At 41.5% G+C, this 22,252-nt stretch overlaps 1 protein-coding gene across 50 annotated transcripts in view; it reads left to right on the top strand.

The window, feature by feature from the left end:
* Nucleotides 1-22,252, top strand: part of SCMH1 (Scm polycomb group protein homolog 1) — a 224,161-nt gene that overhangs the window by 187,999 nt on the left and 13,910 nt on the right. For 41 of the 50 annotated variants that reach the window (XM_086382096.1, XM_086382064.1, XM_086381985.1 and 38 more), the window contains 2 exons: nt 18,389-18,589; nt 20,487-20,678. In XM_086382096.1, the coding sequence (XP_086238222.1) occupies nt 18,389-18,589; nt 20,487-20,678 (393 nt within the window). The remainder of the gene's footprint in view (nt 1-18,388; nt 18,590-20,486; nt 20,679-22,252) is intronic. The other 9 variants (XR_015156868.1, XR_015156869.1, XR_015156848.1 and 6 more) reach the window with 2 other exon arrangements.

Here is a 22,252-nt window from a genome sequence, read left to right as displayed (position 1 = left end):
AGCCTTTTTCTTAGGAGTTGAGTTTGTCTCCACCCTAGAATGTTAGTGCTTGAAGGGAAGCCCAATCATTTCCTCTCCAAATAACCTTTGGAAAAGAACAGAGCCTGCTGGTAACATTTATGTTCAGCTCTCATCAGGGTACTATCACATTATTTCTCCAAATGTGTCTTATGCATCTAGCCTCAGCCAGTTACTGGGTTTGCTTAGTCCAAAAATGTTACTAGATTGATAAACAAAGCTTAGCTTAGCTCCATGGATGAGGAAGTAAAGATAGAGGAACACCTCGGCGAAGATATTAATTCCATTTTCTAACCTATAACATGCCCACTAGATTCCTGTATACCTGCTTGTTTACTCCATATGATTCTAAATATCAGTTAGGTGCCTGGATGCATTTTCAACAAAACCTAGATGATTCATACTAGTGGAAGCCTCATGACTGTGCCTCACTACTCATTTAAAATGACGTAACTCATCTCTTTTGGTCGTCACTATGCTGAAATCCATCCCTTGGTCTGAATCTCATAGCTAAGAAAAATGGCAACTTCACTTTGTATCCCTGTTTCTTGCTCTTGGCCAGGCTATAGCAGTTTTCACTGATCACTGTTTCACCATCCTGACTGGACCTTTGCTCTTTCTGTGTGATCTTGCTTTCACTTCCTTTTCTGATCTCAGTTTACACACCTATACAATGATACAGTTAGTCCAAGTTACCTTTATAGATGCTTCAACTGTTAACAATAAAAGCTATCATAGATTGAAAGCTGTGTGCCATGCTATATCCTTTATTACCAACCTTTCATTTTTTTTAACTGCACAACACTTTTTATTTTCTTCAGAATTATATACATGAGAACAGTTTAAAGGAAAAATAGACTACAAGAATTATTATAAAAAGAAGAGGAACAGACCCCCTCTATCCCCTGTCATTTACTTCTCACAGAAGGCAGTCACTTTTAATTTAGCTGATTCTTTTATTTACTTTCATATATGTAAATAGAATGCTTATAATGGCTTTTTTTTAAACTTGAGGTATTTTTGTACCAACACACTTTAACTCTTCCTTTTCTTTTTTTGGCAACCCAGGATTTAACTCTTCTTAATCTCTTTGCCTGTTACCCACCCACACATACTTCCCTGTCTTAATAAGATGATATGATTATGATTAGATTGAAATTCAATAGTGTGTTATTGTAACTTGTTTTATGCTAGTCTCAATTGAGCCATGTAGAGTACTATGATTACTTTTCCTTTGTTGTACAAAACTTTGTTTTAGATTAAATCTTGACCTTTTTTGTTATGTGTTTATTTTGCTATGTACTTACTAGCTCAGCCTTACAGTCTCTTACTGCTGTATACATCTTTCTTTTTTATGTTCAAGCATGTTCATCTCTCTTTCGTGTTATCCCAGTTTGCTCCTTTATTTTACAATGTAATCTTTATTTTACCATGGAATCTTCCCTAGATTTTTATTTTCAGTTTTGTGTGAAGCCTGTTTATTCTCTTTGAAGCTTCTCTTCATCCCCATTATTCTGAAATTTCACCTAGAATATGAGTATTTTTACTCACCATGTGAACATATAGTGTGCCCATTCCATCATTTGGTTTCTTGAAACTTTATTAAATTCATCAATGATTTTCCCTCACTTTTTATCTACTTACTCTTCCTGGCATATGTTCAGATGTTGAACCTCCTGAAGTCATCCTTTGTATTCTTGACCCTCTTTCTTCTTATTCCTATTCTCTTTGTCTTTTTGTTCAACTTTCTTCAAGCTTTCCACAACTGTATCTTCTAAACTCTTTATTGAGTTTCTTATTCCTGGCAATTTTTTTTAATTATCATTATTTCTCTAGTGGCATTTTCCAAAGGGTATTTGGTAGAAAACTAGTCCTGCAAAATGCTCTGCATAAAGGGACTTTACATACATTTAGGAATTTGGTCACATATGTTTAGAAAATGCCTACACTCTCCTTACCCACTCTTGGTATTTGCATCTGCTATGAAGAACTCTTGTTTTATCGATTTTTTACTAGATTATTTTTCTTTTTTAGATTCACAACAAATTTGAGCAGGAGGTATAGAATATATTTCCCATATACTCCTTACCCCCGACACGTTTCCCCTTCTCCATCATCAGCATCCCCCACCAGTATAGTGCATTTGTTCATTGATGAGCATCATCACCCCACAAGGTCCATAGTTTACATTAGAGATCTTACTTGGTGGTGTACTTTCTATGGATTTTGACAAATATATAATGACAAGTATCCACCATTATAGAATCTTACAAAATAATTTAACTGCTCTAAAAATCCTTTGTCCTCTGCCTAGTCATTCTTACCTCCCCACTCATCTCTGACAGCCACTGACCTTTTTACTGTCTCTATAATTTTACCTTTTCCAGAATGTCATAAAATTTAAATCATTCAGTATACTTAGCCTTTTCAGATTGGTGTTTTCATTTAATGATATATATTTAAATTTCCTCTGTGTCTTTTCGTGGCTTGATAGCTCACTTCTCAAGTGCTGAATAACATACCATTGTCTGGCTATACCAGCAGTTTTATAGTTTGAATTTTATATTTAGGTCTGTATCTATTTTGAGTTAATTTTTGTGAAGGGTATAAAATCTATGTCTAGGTTCACTTTTTTGTGTGTGTCTATCCAGTTGTCTCAGTACTATTTGTTGAACAAACTTGAAAAAACGTATCTTTGTTCCATTGTACTGCATTTGCTCCTTTGTCAGAGATCAGTTCACTGTATTTGTGTTGGACTATTTTTGGGTTCTGTTTCATTGATTTGTCTGTTCTTTCACCAACGCCAAAGCAAAACAGTGCCCAGTTGTGGATGTGACTGGTGATGGAAGTAAAGTCCGATGCTGTGAAGAACATTATTGCATGGGAACCTGGAATGTCAGGTCCATGAATCAAGGTAAATTGGAAGTGGTGAAACAGGAGATGGCAAGTGTGAACATCGACATTTTAGGAATCAGTGAACTAAAACGGACGGGAATGGGCAAATTTAATTCAGATGACTGTTACATCTAAACTATGGGCAAGAATCCCTTAGAAGAAATGGAGTAGCCATCATAGTCAACAAAAGAGTCTGAAATGAGTACTTGAATGCAGTCTCAAAAACAACAGGATGATCTATGTTTGTTTCCAAGGCAAACCAGAAATCAATACCACAGTAATCCAAGTCTATGCCCCAACACACTAATGCTGAAGAAGCTGAAGTTGAATGGTTCTATGATGACCTACAAGACCTTCTAGAACTAACACCAAAAAAAAAAAGATGTCCTTTTCATCATAGGGGACTGGAATGCAAAAGTAGGAAGTCAAGAGATACCTGGAGTAACAGGCAAGTTTGGCCTTGGAGTACAAAATGAAGCAGGGCAAAGGCTAACCGAGTTTTGCCAACAGAACACAATGATTGTAGCAAACACCCTCTTCCAGCAACACAAGAGAAGACTCTACACGTGGACATCACAAGATGGTCAATACTGAAATCAGATTGATTATATTCTTTGCAGCCAAAGATGGAGAAGCTCTCTATACAGTCAACAAAAACAAGAATGGGAGCTGACTGTGGCTCAGATCATGAATTCTTTATTGCCAAATTCAAACTTGAAGAAAGTAGGGAAAACCGCCAGACCATTCAGTAGACCACTAAACCAAATCCCTTATGATTATACAGTGGAAGTGACAAATAGAGTCAGTCTATTAGATTGAATAGATTAGATCTGATAGAGTGCCTGAAGAACTGTGGATGGAGGTTTATAACATTGTACAGAAGTCTGTGATCAAAACCATCCCCAAGAAAAAGAAATGCAAAAAGGCAAAATGGTTGTCTGAAGAAGCCTTATAAATACCTGAGAAAAGAAGAGAAGCGAAAGGCAAAAAAGAAAAGGGAAGAAATAGCCATCCAAATGCAGAGTTCCAAAGAATAGCAGGGAGAGATAAGAAAACCTTCCTAAGTGATCAATGCAAAGAAATGGAGGAAAACAATAGAATGGGTAAGACTAGAGATCTCTTCAAGAAAATTAGAGATACCAAGGGAACATTTCATGCAAAGATGGGCACAATAAAGGACAGAAATGGTATGGACCTAACAGTAGCAGAAGATATTAAGAGGAGGTGGCAGGAATACACGGAACTATACAAAAAAGATCTTAATGACCCAGATAACCATGATGGTGTGATCACTCACCTAGAGCCAGACATCCTGGAGTGCGAAGTCAAGTGGGCCTTAGGAGATATCACTATGAACAAAACTAGTGGAGATGATGGAATTCCAGCTGAGCTATTTCAAATCCCAAATGGTGATGCTGCAAAAGTGTTGCACTCAATATGCCAGCAAATGTGGAAACTCAGCAGTGGCCCCAGAACCTGAAAAGATCAGTTTTCATTCCAATCCCAAAGAAAGGCAGTGCCAAAGAATGCTCAAGCTACCACACAATTGCGCTTATCTCACACGCTAGCAAAGTAATACTGATAGTTCTCCAAACCAAGCTTCAGCAATACGTGAGCCATGAACTTCCAGACTTTCAAACTGGATTTAGAAAAGGCAGAGAACTCAAATTTCCAACATCCGTTAGATCATCGAAAAAGCAAGAGAGTTCCAGGAAAATATCTCTTTCTGTTTTATTGACTATGCCAAAGCCTTTGACTGTGTGGATCATGACAAACTGTGGAAAATTCTTAAAGAGATGGGAATACCAGACCACCTGACCTGCCTCCTGAGAAATCTGTATGCAGGTCAAGAGGCAACAGTTAGAATTGGACATGAAACAACGGCAACAGTTAGAACTGGACACGAAACAACAGACTAGTTCCAAGTCGGTAAAGGAGCCCGTGAAGGCTGTATATTGTCACCCTGCTTATTTAACTTATATGCAGAGTTGCTGCTGCTGCTACTGCTAAGTCGCTTCAGTCGTGTCCGACTCTGTGCGACCCCATAGACGGCAGCCCACCAGGCTCCCCCGTCCCTGGGATTCTCCAGGCAAGAATACTGGAGTGGGGTGCTATTGCCTTCTCCGATATGCAGAGTATATAATACAAAATGCTGGGCTGGATGACGCACAAGCTGGAATCAAGACTGCCGGGAGAAATAGCAATAACCTCAGATATGCCTATGACATCACTGTAATGGCAGAAAGCAAAAAGGAACTAAAGAGCCTCTTGATGAAAGTGAAAGAGGAGAATGAAAAAGCTGGCTTAAAACTCAACATTCAAAAAACTAAGATCATGGCATCGGGTCCCATCACTTCCTGGCAAATAAATGTGGAAACAATGGAAACAAGTGACAGACTTTGTTTTCTCGGGCTCCAGTATCACTGCAGATGGTGACTGCAGCCATGAAATTTTTTAAGACGCTTGCCCCTTGGAAGAAAAGTTCTGACCAATCTAGACAGCATATTAAAAAACAGAGACATTACTTTGCTGACAAAGGTCTGTCTAGTCAAAGTTATGGTTCTGGTTTTTCCGGTAGTCATGTATAGATGTGAGAGTTGGACTATAAAGAAAGCTGAGTGCTGAAGTTTTGATGCCTTTAAACTGTAGTGCTGGAGAAGACCCTTGAGTGTCCTGTGGACTGCAAAGGGATCAAACCAGTCAATCCTAAAGGAAATCAGTCCTGAATATTCATTAGAAGGACTGATGCTGAAGCTGAAGTTCCAATACTTTGGCCACCTGATGCGAAGAACTGACTGATTGGAAAAGACCCTGGGAAAGATTGAAGGCAGGAGGAAAAGGGGATGACGGAGGATGAGATGGTTGGATGGCATCACCGACTCAATGAACATGAGTTTGAGCAAGCTCCAGGAGTTGGTAATGGACAGGGAAGCCTGGCATGCTGCAGTCCGTGGGGTGGCAAAGTGTCGAATATGACTGAGCAACTAAACTGAACTCAACTCACCAACACCATACTGTCTTGAAGTTGGGTAGTATCAGTCCTCCAACTTTGTCCTTCCCCTTCAGTATTGTGTTGGCTATTCAGGGTTTTTCCCTCTCTGTATAAACTTTAGAAGCAGTTTGTTGATAGCCACAAAATAACTTGCTGGGATTTGGATTGGGATTGCCTTGAGTCTATAGATCAAGTTGAGAAGAATGGGCATCTCAACAATATTGAGTCTTCCTATCCATGAACATGGGGATATCTCTCCCATTTATTTAGGTTTTTTATTATTATTTTACTCATCAGAGTTTTATAGTTTTCCTCATATAAATATTGTACATATTTTGCTAGATTTATACCTGGGTATTTTATTTTTGAAGGTGCTACAAGGTAAATGGTATTGTTTTTAATTTCAAATTATACTTATTCATTACTGTTTTATAGGAAAGGATTGACTTTTGTATATTTATACCTTGCAATCTTGTTACAACTGCTTATTAGTTCTGTGAATTATTTTTGCATTCTCTCCATAGATGATCATGTCATCTACAGACAAAAGGAAGTTTTATTTCTTCCTTCCCAAACTGTACATCTTTTATTTCCTTTTCTCATCCTATTACATTAGTTAGGACTTTGAGTACAGGGTTAAAACCTGTGGTAAGAGGAAACATCCTTACCTTGTTCCTGATCTTAGTGGGAAAACTTCTAGTTTTTCACTGTTAAGTATGATGTTGGCTGTGGGGGTTTTGTTGACATTCTTTATGAAGTTGAGGAAGTTCTCCTCTCTTCCTAGTTTGTTGAAAGTTTCCATCATGAATAGGTCTTGGACTTTTTGCCACATGTTTTTTTCTGCATCTATTGATATGTGATATTTCTTCTTTAGCTTCTTGATGTGATAGATTACATTGATTTTCAAATGAAGAGTTTGGAAATACATACATGCAATAAACTCCATTTGATTTTAGTGTATAATTCATTTTGCATGTTGTTGAATTCAGTTTGCTTATATTTTTGTTGAGGATTTTTGCCTCTGTTCATGAGAGATATTGGTCTGTAATTTTCTTGTGAAGTTGTTGTCTCATTTTGGTGTAGCAGTAATGCTGTCCTCATAAATGAGCTAAGAGGTACTCTCTCTGCTTCTGTTTCTGAAAGAGATTATAGAGAATTGGTAGAATGTGGTTTTTTTTAATGTTTGGCAGAATTCACCAGTAAATCCCATCTGAGCCAAGTGCTTTCTATTTTGGAAGGTTATTAATTATTGATTCAGTTTCAATAAATATAGGCCTATTCAGAATGTCTTTTTCTTTTTGTGTGAGTTTCGGTAGAATGTGTCTTTCACCAAATTGGTCCATTTCATCTTGATATCAAATTTGTCAGCATAGAATTAGTCATAGTACCTTTTAATGACCATGGATCTGTAGTGATCCATCTCTTTCAATATCTGATATTAGTAATTTGTGTCATCTCTCTTTTATTATTAGCATATCTAAAGGCTTATTGGTTTTATTGATCTTTTCAAGGAACCAACCTTTGGTTTGGGGCTTCCCTGCTGGATCTGACACTTAAGAATCTGCCTGCAATGCAGGAGACCTGTGTTCAATCACTGGGCCTAGAAGATCCCCTGGAGAAGGGAATGGCTACCCACTCCAGTATTCTTGCCTGGAGAATTCTATGGACAGAGAAGCCTGACAGGCTACAGTCCATGGGGTCACAGAGGTAGACACAACTAAGCAACTAACACTTTCACTTTCAACCTTTTGTTTCATTGATTTTTCTCTCTTGACTTCTAATTTTCATTCATTGATTTGTGCTCTAATTTATACTGTTTCTTTTCTTCTGCTTATTTGGATTTAGTTTTCTTTTTAAAATTTCGTGAAGTGGAAGCTTAGATTATTGACTTTAGGTCTTTCTTCTTTTATAATGTATGCACTCAGTGCTGTAAATTTCCCTCTATTCACTGCTTTGGCTGTATCCCACAGATTTTGATAAGTTATGTTTTCATGTTCATTTAGTTGAAAATATCTTTAAATGTCTTTTGAGATTTCTAATTTGACCCACGTGATACTTAGAAATATGTTCTTTAAGCACCAAGTATTTAGCGATTTTTCACTTATCTTTCTGTTTCTGATTTTTTGTTTAATTCCATTGTCATCTAAGGGCATACATACTGTATGATTTCTGTTCTTTTAAATTTGTTAAGGTATGTTTTGGGCTTCCCTGGTAGCTTAGCTGGTAAAGAATCCCCCTGCAATGCAGAAGACCCCAGTTCGATTCCTGAGTCAGGAAGATCCATTGGAGGATAGGTTACCCACTCCAGTGTTCTTGGGCTTCCCTTGTGGCTCAGCTGGTAAAGAATCTGCCTGCCGTGTGGAAGACCTGGGTTTGATTCCTGGGTTGGAAAGATCCCCTGGAGAAGGGAATAGCTACCCACTCCAGTATTCTGGCCTGGAGAATTCCATGGACTGTATAGTGCTTTTTATGTGTTGGTGAATGTTTGATGTGACCTTGAGAAGAATATGTGTTCTCTGTTGTTGGGTAAAGTAGCCTCTAATATCAATTATATCCAGTTGACTGATGGTGCTTTGGAGTTCAACTATGTCCTCCTGCCTGCTGAATATGTTCATTTCTGATAGAGGACATATCAAGATCTCCATCCATAATAATGGATTCATCAATTTCTCCTGCACGGAGGAAAAATTCATCTATTTCTCCTGTGTCAATTTTTGCCTCCCATATTTTGTTGTTAGAGGCATACACCATAAGAATCGATATGTCTTCTTGGCTGTTTGACCTTTGATATCATGTAATGCCCCTTTTTATCTGAAAACTTTCCTTGCTCTGAAATCTGCTCTGTCTGAAATTAATAAAGCTACTCCCACTTTCATTTGATTACTGTTAGCATGGCATATCTTTCTCCATCCCTTTATCTTTAACCTATATGTGTCTTTATATTTAAAGTTGGTTTCTTTTAAACAACATGAAGTTGGGTCTCATTTCTTGATCCACTTTGAGAATCTCTTTCTTTTAACTGATGTACTTAGATCAGTTCAGTTCAGTTGCTCAGTTGTGTCTGACTCTTTGCAACCCCATGAATTGCAGCACACCAGGCCTCCCTGTCCATCACCAACTCCCAGAGTTCACTCAAACTCACGTCCGTCAAGTCAGTGATGCCATCCAGCCATCTCATCCTCTGTTGTCCCCTTCTCCTCCTGCCCCCAATCCCTCCCAGCATCAGAGTCTTTTCCAATGAGTCAACTCTTCGCATGAGGTGGCCAAAGTATTGGAGTTTCAGCTTTAGCATCAGTCCTTCCAAAGAACACCCAGGGCTGATCTCCTTCAGAATGGACTGGTTGGATCTCCTTGCAGTCCAAGGGACTCTCAAGAGTCTTTTCCAACACCACAGTTCAAAAGCATCAATTCTTCGGCGCTCAGCTTTCTTCACAGTCCAACTCTCACATCCATACATGACCACTGGAAAAACCATAGCCTTGACTAGAGGGACCTTTGTTGGCAAAGTAACATCTCTGCTTTTGAATATGCTATCTAGATTGGTCATAACTTTCCTTTCAAGGAGTAAGCGTCTTTTAATTTCATGGCTGCAGTCACCATCTGCAGTGATTTTGGAGCCCAAAAAAAGGTCTGACACTGTTTCCACTGTTTCCCCATCTATCTGCCATGAAATGAAGGGACCAGATGCCATGATCTTCGTTTTCTGAATGTTGAGCTTTAAGTCAACTTTTTCACTCTCCTCTTTCACTTTCATCAAGAGGCTTTTTAGTTCCTCTTCACTTTCTGCCATAAGGGTGGTGTCATCTGCAAATCTGAGATTATTGATATTTCTCCCGGCAATCTTGATTCCAGCTTGTGCTTCTTCCAGCCCAGCGTTTCTCATGATGTATTCTGCATATAAGCTAAATAAGCAGGGTGACAGTATACAGCCTTGACGTACTCCTTTTCCTATTTGGAACCAGTTTGTTGTTCCATGTCCAGTTCTAACTGTTGCTTCCTGACCTGCATACAGGTTTCTCAAGAGGCAGGTCAGGTGGTCTGGTATTCCCATCTCTTTCAGAATTTTCTACAGTTTGTTATGATCCACACAGTCAAAGGCTTTGGCATAGTCAATAAAGCAGAAGTAGATGTTTTTCTGGAACTCTCTTGCTTTTTCCATGATCCAGCGGATGTTGGCAATTTGATCTTTAGATCATTGACATCTAAAATGTTTGTTGATATAATTGGATACATATCTACCATATTTATTACAGTTTTTTATTTTTTTGCCCTTGTACTTTGTCCTATTTTTGTCTTACACTATTTTTCTGCCTTTCATGGCTTTTAATTGAGCATTTTATATGATTCCATTCTTTCTCCTTTCTTAGCATATCATTTTTACTTCTTTTTTACTTTTTAAAATGATTACCCTCAAGTTTGTGATATACATAAGGAATCTAAGTCTACTTTCAAATAACACTATACCACTTCACAGATATAAAAATCCTAATTCCTCCTTTCCATCCTTTGTATGATTACTGTCATTCACTTCACTTAGGAATAAGTACACATAAGCATGTATATATACATATACATGCAAACATATATAATCTAATATATTGTTGCTATTTTTATTTTGAACAAATATCTTATCTGTTATATCGAGCTTCCTGCATAGCTCAGCTGGTAAAGAATCCACCTGCAATACAGGAGACCCCTGTTCCATTCCTGGGTTGGGAAGTTCCCCTGGAGAAGGGATAGGCTACTCATTCCAGTATTCTTGGGCTTCCCTGATGGCTCAGGCGGTAAAGAATCTGCCCGCGATGCAGGAGACTTGGATTCGATCCCTGGGTTGGGAAGATCCAAGTGGCAACCCACTCCAGTATTCTTGCCTGGAGAATCCCTATGGACCAAGGAGCCTGGCAGGCTACAGTCTATGGGGTCACAAAGAATTGGACATGACTGAGCAACCAAGCCTCCATCTGTTAGATCAGTTAAGAATGAGAAAATTAAGTTCTTATTTTGCCTTCACCTATTCCTTCTCCTGCTCTTCTTTTCTTTGTGTAGATCCAAGTTTCTGACCTATGTTATTTTCCTTCTATCTAGAGAGTTCCGTTAACATTTCTTACAAGGCAGGTCTATAGGCAGCAAACTCCTTTGGTTTTTGTCCGAGAAAGGGTTTTTTTCTCCTTCACTTTAACTTTTCAAGGTACAGAATTCTAAGTTGATAGGTATTTTCTCTCAACCCTTAAAATATCTCACTCCATTCTCTTCTTGCTCACACGGCTTCTAAAGATGTAAGAATGGAGATTCTTGGGGATTCTCCTCTATAGATAAGATGGTTTTTTCCTCTGAAATCTTTCAAGATGTTATATCTTTGCTTTTCTTCATTTTGAATGTAATATGCCTAGACGTAGTATTTTTGGTCATGTATGCTGTTTGGTGTTCTCTGTCCTTCCTGGATCTGTGCTTTGGTGTCTGACTGTAATTTGGCCTTCAAATATTCCCTCTGTTCCTTTCTCTCTTCTCCTTCTGATCTTCCCATTATGTGTATGTTCCTCCTTTTGTATGTCCCACAGTTCTTGGATACTCAGTCTGTTCTGGGTGGGTTCTTTTTTCAGTCTTCTTTTTTCTTTGTTTTTCCATTTTAGAAGTTTCTGTTGAGATGTCCTAAAGTTCAGCAATTCTTTACTGTGTCCAGTCTCCTAATAAGCCCATCAAAAGCATTTTTCATTTCTATTTCAGTGTTTTTTATCTCTAGCATTGCTTTTTTATTTTTCTTAGAATTTCCATCTTCTGCATATATTGCTCATCTGTTTTGCATGCTCTCTGCTTTATTTATTAGAACTCTTAGTGTAATAATTGTAGTTGTTTTAAAATTTTTATCTAATAATTCCAATATCCCTGCCATGCCTGAGTCTACTTTTGATACTTGGTCTGTCTCTTCAAACTGGATTTTTTGCATTGTAACTTCTTCCTGATAGCCAGGTATAATGTACTGGGTAAAAGGAATTGTAAATAGGCCTTTGGTAATATAGAGGTAAGGTATGAGGAAGGAGAGATATTCTGTAGTCTTATGATTAGGTCTCAGTCTTTCGGTGAGGCTGTGCTCTTAGACTGTGAACTTCACCAGTGCTTCTCAGTCCCCCTCATCTCCCCTTAGATGGGACAAGATGGCTGGAGGGGGCTAGACTTGGGTATTTCCCTTCCCCCTGGTATGTTAGTCTCTGATCAAACCCCAGCAGGTTAAACTCTGGTAAAATAATTCTCCTGAGGGTAGACCTTGTTAAAAAGGACAGAATGCTCTGGCATACCTTTAAATGGCTCCTTTTCCTCCCTACCCCCTGCTGGAAGCATGAGGGGATTTTTCTCCGACATTCACTGTGAGAACCTGGTTGAGCTTCTGGAGGTAAAACTCACAAAAGTGTGGGATGCCCCCCGCTACCCCATGAGTGGATCCCCCTGAAATTTTTCACTCTGAGACTTGTTCACACTGAGCTTCCAGCAATTCATCGATTGTAGTTTAGATTTTCCTACCTCTGCACTAGTTTCTGTTCAGGTTTCTTTTTAGTAAATTGTGATTCTCTGTATTCATCAGTCTGTCTCTTCAGACTTGATGGGGGGCAGCAGTTTGCCCTGTGACCTCACGTTTCTGATGGATTTTAAAAGGATTTTTCAGTTTGTTCAGCTTTTTACTTACTGTCAAGATGAAGTGGCTAATTCCACGCTCCTTACATGCTGGACCCTGCTCCGAATTTTTTTTTACAGCCTCAAATTCCAATTTCATGGATGCAGTAGAAAACCAAAGCATGTGCTGTGCTTAGTCGCTCAGTCATGTCCGACTCTTTGCAACCCCATGGACTGTAGTCCACCAGGATCCTCTGTCCTTGGGGATTCTCCAGGCATGAATGCTAGAGTGGGTTGCCATGCCCTCCTCCAGGGGATCTTAGCAACCCAGGGATCGAACCCAGGTCTCCTGCATTGCGGGTGGATTCTTTGCCATCTGAGCCACCAGGGAAACCCCAAACCAAAGCATGACAGTGTGAAAAAATATCTTTATGACCTTAAGATTGGGAAATATTTTTAAAATAAGACAATAAGCATAAATTATAAAACAGAAAGTATTTAAACTTCCCTGGTGGTCCAGTGGTTAAGAATCTGCCTTGTAATGCAGGGGACACGGGTTTATCCCTGGCTGGGGAACTAAGATCCCACAGGCCACAGAGCAGCTAAGCCTGGCACTACAACTACTGAGCCCGCATACTCCGGAGCCCATGTGCCACAACTAGAGAGTCTGTGTACCCCAAGGACATATCCTCAGTGATGCAACTAAGACCCAGCACATCCAAGCACTGGGACGACCCAGAGGGATGGTACGGGGAGGGAGGAAGGACGGGGGTTCGGGATGGGGAACATGTGTATACCTGTGGCAGATTCATGTTGATGTATGGCAAAACCAATACAATATTGTAAAGGAATTAACCTCCAATTAAAATAAATAAATTTATATTAAAAAAAACCCAAACAAATAAATACATATTTTTTTAAAAAAGAGAGAAAAAGTACATAACCTTTCGGTAGCTAGAAAAGATAATATCAGTATATTCAGCCATATTAAAATTAAAGCAGAGAAAGCTTGTCTCTCTTCCATTTGGTATCAGTTTAGGTGGCTCAGCTGGGGCTGCAGGATCCATTTCCAAGATGATTCATTCATGCAGCTAACAAAATTGGTGCTGGCTGTGGATTCTCCTCTCCACAGATGTCTCCAGCAGGAAGCTTGGGCTTCCCCATACCAGGGTGACTGAGTTCAAAGAGCAAGTGTCCCCAAGAGACAGGAAGTGGAAGCTATCATTTTCTTAAGGCTTGAGCCCCAAAATTAACAGCGTTTCATTTCTACCATATTCTATTGATCAAGCAGTCAAAGCCCAGATTCAAGAGAATGGGAGTAGACCCCATATCTTGATGGGAGGAGGGTCAAAGAATTTTGGACCATATTTTAAAACCACCTCAGTCCACTCTCTGGACATAAGTTATTTTTCTCACTTGGAAAATGTATTCTTCCCTTTGCAATGTTCCCCATTAAAGGTCTCATCCCTTTACAACATCAAACTTCAGATCTAGGATCTCATCATCGAAATCAGAGCCAGGCAAATGGGATCTCTCTGGTGCAGTTTCTTCTCAAACTGAAGACCTGTGACCTAAAGAAATGTGTTGTATGCTCCCCATATAACCTGCATACAGTGGTGGGATAGGCATAATAACTTATAGATACATTTGTTGAAAGGGCAAAAAAACTGGAGGCACACGCAGTCACTGGTATGTAGAAATCCTGAAATCCAGGTGGGCATATGTTGCCAATTCCTTGATTAGATCCAATGCTTTCTGGAAGTTGTTTCCATGGCTTTTTGGTTTTGTCCTCTGAGTCATCCTTCCTTTTCCATAAGAAAGCCGAGATTGCCTTCTCAGTCTTCTTCCTGATTGTAAAAGGTTGTGGATCCAAAGAATTCTTTTGTTTTGTACCATCTCAGTCCAAGCTGGCAATACTACTGCCAGAATGATTCTCTTAGAAACTTGAGAATTGAAACTGAAAAGATCTTGAAGAGGCTGTCAGTGTGGGCTTAAAGGAAAGAGGAAAGTCTCAATGAAAGATGGAGGACGGGGATACCTGCTAGGTAATGAAGGAAAGTGTGATAACACTTTCACCCGCACGAACATGGAACTAGGAAGTTTTCCTGATGAACTCAGTGAAATACTAGATTTCCAGACAGAGTCATGAAGTGCCACCTGGCTTCTCACTGCCTGTGATAAAATGTAAGATGAGAGAGATGAGCTTAAAAAAAAAATTAAACATTTTAAAGTCCAGGACTCACAATATGGAAATGTTTCTCATTTCCAGTCTCTCCAGAAGGCAAATAATCCTAAATTAAGAAAGGGTCAAAACCAGAATGGGACAATAAAAATCTTTGGTTAAGATGTCAGAATGACTTAAGACTCTGTTTCACAGACTCTTTGAGATCAAAAGGCCCTCTGAAAATCTCAAGGGCAAGTCTCACAGATTCTCTTCCTTAAACAATAGGATTTTTAAAAATCTTCAGGGCATTGTCTAACAGCAGCTATGAGGAAGACCAAAGTAGAGAAAGGCTTGTCTTCAAAAGATTTGTGACTGTGGCTTTTGACTAAAGAAATAAATCTCAGTAGTATTCATAGAAAACCACCCAAGTTTCATTCTGGTGGAAGCATTACTATCTCAGGCTAAGAGAGCCAGAGATGATACAAAATGAACAGAATCGTTTGGACCCCAACCTTTTACAGGCTTCTATTCAAGGCCCTCTCAACTTTACTCATAATCTTTCTGTGGTCTTTTATGCTGCTTTCTGCTTCCCAGTCCCAAAGCCAGGGTCGTGTGTGTTGGGCTTTTGTTACTGCAGCGCCCTGTTTCTGGTACCACAGTTTGCTCCAGCAGTCTTCTCCTACGTAACAAACCACTACAAAACTTCACGGCTTACAACAACAACGTGGGCAGTGCTGAGTGGCAGCGGCTGGTCTCTCTTCCCTGCAGTGTCAGCTGTGGTGGCTTGACCAGGACTGGAGGATCCACTTCCACCAAAGGGCTGACAGGCTGTCTCTGGCTGTTGGTTTCTCTTCACATGAACCCACCACAGGCTTTGCCTGCTCACACGTGGTGGTCAGGTTCCAAGAGTGAATGTCCCAAGAAGAAATAAGTGGAAACTGCCAGTAAAATTTACATACAGTGAAATGTACATATCTTTATATATCATTTGAGTTTTAATTAATGTTAATACCTATGTAGCCACAGCCCCAATCAAGCTAAGAGTCATTTCTACCACCCCCTGGAAGTTACCTCATGCCTCCTTAAAGTCAGTCTTCACTCTCACCTTTATTCCGACTTCTGTCACTATAGTCTAGATTCTCTTGTTTCTGAACTTAATATGCAGATGACACCACCCTCATGGCAGAAAATGAAGAAGAACTAAAGAGCCTCTTGATGAAAGTGAAAGAGGAGAGTGAAAAAGTTGGCTTAAAGCTCAACATTCAGAAAACTAAGATCATGGCATCCAGTCTCATCACTTCATGGCACATAGATGGGGAAACAGTGGCTGACTTTATTTTGGGGGGCTCCAAAATCACTGCAGATGGTGATTGCAGCCATGAAATTAAAAGACATTTACTCCTTGGAAGGAAAGTTATGACCAACCTAGACAGCATATTAAAAAGCAGAAACATTACTTTGCCAACAAAGGTCCGTCTAGTCAAGGCTGTGGTTTTTCCAGTAGTCATGTATGGATGTGAGAGTTGGACTATAAAGAAAGCTGAGCGCCAAAGAATTGATGCTTTTGAACTGTGGTGTTGGAAAATACTCTTGAGAGTCCCTTGGACTGCAAGGAGATCCAACCAGTCCATCCTAAAGGAAATCAGTCCTGGGTATTCATTGGAAGGACTGATGTGGAAGCTGAAACTCCAACATTTTGGCCACCTGGTGCGAAAAGCTAACTCATTTGAAAAGACCCTGATTTTGGGAAAGATTGAAGGCAGGAGGAGAAGGGGACAACAGAGGATGAGATGGTTAGATGGCATCACCAACTCAACGGACATGAGTTTGGGTAAACTCCGGGAGGTGGTGATGGACAGGGAGGCCTGGCATACTGTGGTTCATGGGGTCACCAAGAGTCAGACATGACTGAGCAACTGAACTGAACTGAACTTAATATATAAATGGAATCAGACTGTGTGTTCTATTTTGTATTGTTTCTTTTACTCAAAATAATGTTTTTGAGAAGCATTCTATCAATGGTTTTTTTTTGTTTTTTGTTTTTTTTTTTACCGCCAAGTGTATTCCAACAAATAAATGTTCATACACAATTTGTGTATCTGTTCTCTTGTTGATAGACATTTGGGTTGGTTGTAGTTTGAGGCTATTTTGACTAACCTGGTTTGAACATTCTAATAAGTGTCTTTCTACAGACATACATTTTCACTTATTTTTATTACTCTTTATCTCTTTGAGTTCCTGCATTTTTATCGGTCTTGCGTTCAGTGAAAGAGTCATATTATGACATGGAATACTAATCATTTCTTAACAGACATGAGCCAATACTTATTCTATTAAATCTCCGTCATACCCACCCACAAGAACCCCTGCCCATTCTTGGGCCTTTTGTGACTTATCAGATGGAACAGCTTGGCTCTCATCATTCCCCACTCTTGGGTAAAGATTCAGCTTTCTTAGGTCTGCTGCTTAGGAAAGCCACTCTGCTTTCCAGCTTCCAGAGTTTTAAGTTGTCTCCTTTCTTGTTATCTGGCTCATTTTTGTGGTTTTAAGAGAGAAAAGAGTTAAATGTATATTTCAATTCCTCTTGTTTACCCTTTTTCTTTTTTTTTTCCCTGTCTTTCTTTTTCATCTGTCACTTTCCACATCCTGCTTCTCTCCATTTTCTTCTCTCCATCTTGCTTCCCCTTAGAATGATGAAGGCGAAAGAGTCCTCAGAGAATGTCTGGCTCAGCCCCTCTGTGATGTGGGCGGCAGACCTGAGGCCCAGAGAGGACACCAGTCCATCCACAGCCCACACAGCTACTGCTTTTATCTTTTTGCCTTTAACAACAAAAGAGACTTTTTGCCCTCCTGCCATTCAGTTAGTGAGCCAGGACAGTGTGAAGAAGCAGAGTACCCCCTACTCAAGTGGAAGCCTAGAAATCAGATCAGCAGAAAGAATGCTGTAGCTGGTCAGGCACATGAGTCTTCTCGACAGACCAAGAGAAGCAGCTCTGGGGAGCTCTGTCTCTTTCTTCCGTGCTCACCCTGATTCTCCCCTTGCAGCACAGTGCCAGGTGGGGGGGTTGCAGTTGGGAGAGTGCCCAGCTATCTTGACAGAAGAAACGACTGAAACAAATATACAGATGGGCCCTTCAGGCCCTTTGCATGTTTTTCTTTATTCCAATTTTTTTCTATTTCCAGTACTATCTTTGAGCCTAAGTCTTAATGTAGAAGATGACAAAGGAACTCTAAAGCCTAGAATGGAAAGCAAGGGAAGTAACTGGTGGTTTAACCACTCTAGGTCCCAGGCCAGGCACACACAAGCACACTCATGCTAATATTGCCATAGCCCCACAGCTTGGTACACAGAGCATGTGAGAGATACCAAGAATACATAAAGCAGCCAAGAACTGAAAATGAAAGTACAGCCATCTGGAAAATTGCTTAGATTTTCTTTTCAGTGTAAAGAAGACAAAGTGCAAGTTCTGTGCCTTTGCTGGTCTGGGCTCTTCTCCCAGCAGGCTGCGTTCCCAGAGCCTGTGGTCATGCATTTGGGCTGGCAGCAGCTGGGCATAGTCACCCTGTACTCCCTCCCACAGTGTTTCACCAGCCTAGCAGCTGGGAATCCTGTAGAGGCCAGAGCCCAGGGTAGGAAAGACGAAGAGAGCTCTGTTCTCCGACTTCTGTACTCTGAAACTCTTTAAACTGCTTTGATTCTTTGTCTCCTGCAGTTTGTATTTACTTGAACAAGAATGGCAGCACAGGCCCCCACTTAGATAAGAAGAAGGTCCAGCAGCTCCCTGACCATTTTGGGCCAGCCCGAGCCTCCGTGGTGTTGCAGCAGGCTGTGCAGGCTTGCATCGACTGTGCTTATCACCAGAAAACCGTCTTCAGCTTCCTCAAGCAGGGCCACGGTGGTGCAGTTATCTCAGGTAAGCACTTTGGTCTGGTATGGCTTCTAGCCAGAGAGGCAGGCCTTTGCAACTAGTTGATTTCTAGCAAGGCCCCCTGGATTTTACTTCACACCAGTAGGCTCTGGAATGAAGTTTTCCATTCTTCAGAGTCCTCATTTCAACTCCCAGAGTCCTCGAGGTCTTCTGCATATCGCTGTCAAGTAGAATACCACTACTGCAGACTCTGCTTAACTCCAGTCTCTAAAGAGACTCCCTCCTGTCTACCTACCTAGCCTCTCGCATACAGAAAATATGCAAGTATGTTGCTTTAAAAATGCTTCAAAAGAAACAAATCCAGAGGGGGCTCTATTGGGGCAACAGGAGAGTTTCTCCAGACTGCTCCAGCCTCCCAGCTGGCTTCAGGGAACCACAGAAGTCTTCTCTCGTTCTTTAGACCCCTAGTCCTCAGCCAGCCCCGATACAGAGAAGTTGAATATCCTGGGCAGAGTGGGAAGAATCAGTCTTCTCTTTCCTGCATTGGGAGTTTGAGTCAGTTGCACAATGTGTGTGTGTTTTTTTTTTTTTTGCTTTGGTTGTTTGTTTTCACTAAGAATAGTCACTTCTGCTGTGTCCTGGTTCTGTTTCAGTTTTCCTGAGTCCAAAACCCCCATCTTTACCCACCAAACCTATGAAGACTTGACCTTGAGCCTTTCGATCTTTATTATGTAGTACTCCATAATCTCCTTCCCCTGCCCTCTAACTAATCAATATCCAGCCTCAGGAAACCCAGCTGACATGGAAGACCCCATAAATACCACAAATGAGTTCTTTTAGCAGATATTCATTGAGCCCTGACTCTATGTGAGAGGTTATTGACAGACACTGGCCAGAGGAAGGGAAGAAAAGACGATGACACGCTCAGGCTGTGCCCTGACGGAAAAGGACTAGCTCATAGCTAACTGTGGGAGGTGTTATAATATATGAGAAATGCATGCAGGGTGGTGTGGGAGCCCAGACACAGAGTAATTAATTGCCTGCCCAGAGGATGGGGACAGGCAGGGAAAGAATTGCTAGAAATGGCTGAAAACTGCATGGGAAATCAAGCCTTTCTTTCCTTGTGAGGCTAAGGCCTCTGCCTGGCTTCTCGTTTGCTTCCATGCTGCAGTCTGCAGGGACCCAGCCATCTTTACCACCTTCCCTTAGTGACTGCCACCCACACCTTCTCTAGGGTTCTTTCTTTGTCCCCTAGATTTGTTCCTGAGAGTGACCTATCTCCACATTCCCTTGCTGCCCTCAAAGACGGATGCAGAGGCCTTTTGCTTGTTAGGGATTCCCTTCTCCAGAATCTTCAGGACCCAGGGATCGAACACTGATCTCCTGCACTGCAGGCAGATTCTTTACAATCTGAGCCACCAGGGAAGCCCAGGGATTATATGATATGTTTTGAATAGAAATAAATAGGGATTTAGAAAAAAAAAAAAAGACATGAATGTTGCCAAAATTCGAGTTGCCCTTATCCAGATGAGATTGTACACCTCAGCCATTGCTGGCAATAGCTGTGTTCTCCTCTGCTGCCCAGCTCCTCTGTTCTTAAGCAGTTCTTAAGGAAATGAGCAGATTTCCTTGGGAGGCCCAGCCAACTGATGGAGCAGATAGAATTATGTTCACAGTTGTTTCACAGCCTGAGCAGAATCATTCCAAAGCCCCAGGTGCAACAGACCTAGCCTGGCCACTCCCATTATTGCAAACCCTTTGGAGTTGGAGGCAAAAATCAAACCCTCAGGGGAGGGAGAGGAGGGGAGGAGGGAAACCTGGGCACCATTTACCTCTGTGTAACCAGTTAAGCCTGAGGCAAGCAGTGGGCCGGACTCCTCCTGTTTAGCTCTGCGCTGTGCTACGAGCTGACGTGCTGGGCCCTGTTTACTTAACTCCACAGCCGTGTTTGACCGAGAGCAGCACACGCTCAACCTGCCAGCAGTCAACAGCATCACCTACGTCCTCCGCTTCCTGGAGAAGCTCTGCCACAACCTTCGCAGTGACAATCTGTTTGGCAACCAGCCCTTTACACAGACTCACTTGTCACTTAGCACCACAGAGTACAGCCACAGCCACGACAGGTACCTACCAGGTAGGAGCTGGGTTGGGGTCTGGGTGAAAAGGGGAGGCAGGGCTAGTAGCAGCCACGAGGGCCCAGGGCCAGCCCTCAGACCTGCTGTCCCAGCACCTACTGTCCTGAGATTTGGTTTTCTGTCCCTTACCTTTCCCTCTTCTGGTGCTTTTTGGTCTCCTCTCATCTTTACTGTCTCTTTAGGATTCTGTTTCCTATCTCTAAGACTTTCCTCTGGATTTTTATCCCTAAAGAAATGGTGGTTCACAGTTTTCCTGAGCTCCAAACTGCATGCAGAGCCACTGTGAAGTCACAGGACATCTCCCAGAGTGATCTGGCAGCAAAGTCCTAACACAGAACTCCCTTGCCAGCGGGAGGGTTTAGTCTCAGGCTTCAGATTGAGAATATGCTCCCTGGTGATTGGCCATCCACTCTTTCCTTTGGCACGTGGCCCTAACTCCTCCAGCAGCGCCAGTCTAGCAAGTCGATTCAAGTTCCTGCTGTTTCTAACTAGACTGGAAAATAACTTTCTTAGTTAACATACCAGACCCACAACGGGAAAGCGGATGCCACGTGGCCAGATCAGTGACTAAGCACTTCCCGAGAGAGGTTTGAGTGAATGGAACCCGGCATCTCTAATCTGGAGCACAGGACACAGCACGACAGGGAGGGAAGGAAAGCTCGGCCTTAAACTAGCGAGGTAGGTCACTGTGGAGAGAGGGAGGAAAGGCCCTTGAAAAGGTCCCGTGGACCTTGTCCTGGCCAGAGGAATAGAGGCAGTGCTATCAGCGCTGGGGCTGTGCTTCCTGTTGATGGGGGAGTGTAACTCCCAAAGGTGCTCCCTTCTGACCCGCGCGAGCCGTGTTCCCACCCTGCCTTCCCTTTTGTCTTTTCATCATTGTCAGAATCACTTCTGATAAAAGTGCCACTTCTGGAGAATGTGCTGGGAAAGTGACTTCTCACCCAGCACCACCACCCTCCTCCCACTCTTATCTCCTCTGCACCCAAACAAGAATTACTTATGTGACTTGCATGCCTGGCAAAAAGATACCAGAATTTCTAATGCTCCTTCTAGGGGCCCCATCACCTGGTCCCTGCAGACATATCTGTGACCCTCTCACTGACCCTTCAGAAAGAACTTGTCATCTAACCTTCTCTAGATTGCTTTCTTTTAACCTGAGACTCTCTGTGTACAGAAAAGAGCATTCTTACTTACAGTTAGGGTATGGCACTGGAAGTCTGGGCTAGGCATGGTGGAGCAGGTGCAGACGAAGCAGGTTGTTAAATATCCCCTGCTGTTGGCATTCGGGAACTCTGAGCTACACTTCAATAATAAAAGTTAGCCCTACCTGAGATTCTGAAAGAATGGATACACGGGAGAGGGTAGCATGTCCATGAATGTTGCTGCTAATCTAAAGAGCGTTCTCAAAGGAATAGAAATTCAGAATTCTTAAATGGAATACCACCACTGAGAATCAAGAGAAACGTACTTGTAGCAGCATGCAGAGGCTGGTAGGGATACACATTATGGACCTGCGGTTGTGACGATAGCTTGGGATTGGGGCATGACCTTTCCCAGGAATTCTACTCCAGTT

The sequence above is a fragment of the Bos grunniens genome, chromosome 3, assembly GCF_055505025.1.
Source record: "Bos grunniens cultivar Pamir isolate PY7600 chromosome 3, Bosgru_T2T1.0, whole genome shotgun sequence".
Taxonomy (NCBI): domain Eukaryota; kingdom Metazoa; phylum Chordata; class Mammalia; order Artiodactyla; family Bovidae; genus Bos; species Bos grunniens.
The sequence above is the reverse complement of the archived record's forward strand: the minus strand, read 5'-3'. Positions and strand labels throughout refer to the sequence as shown.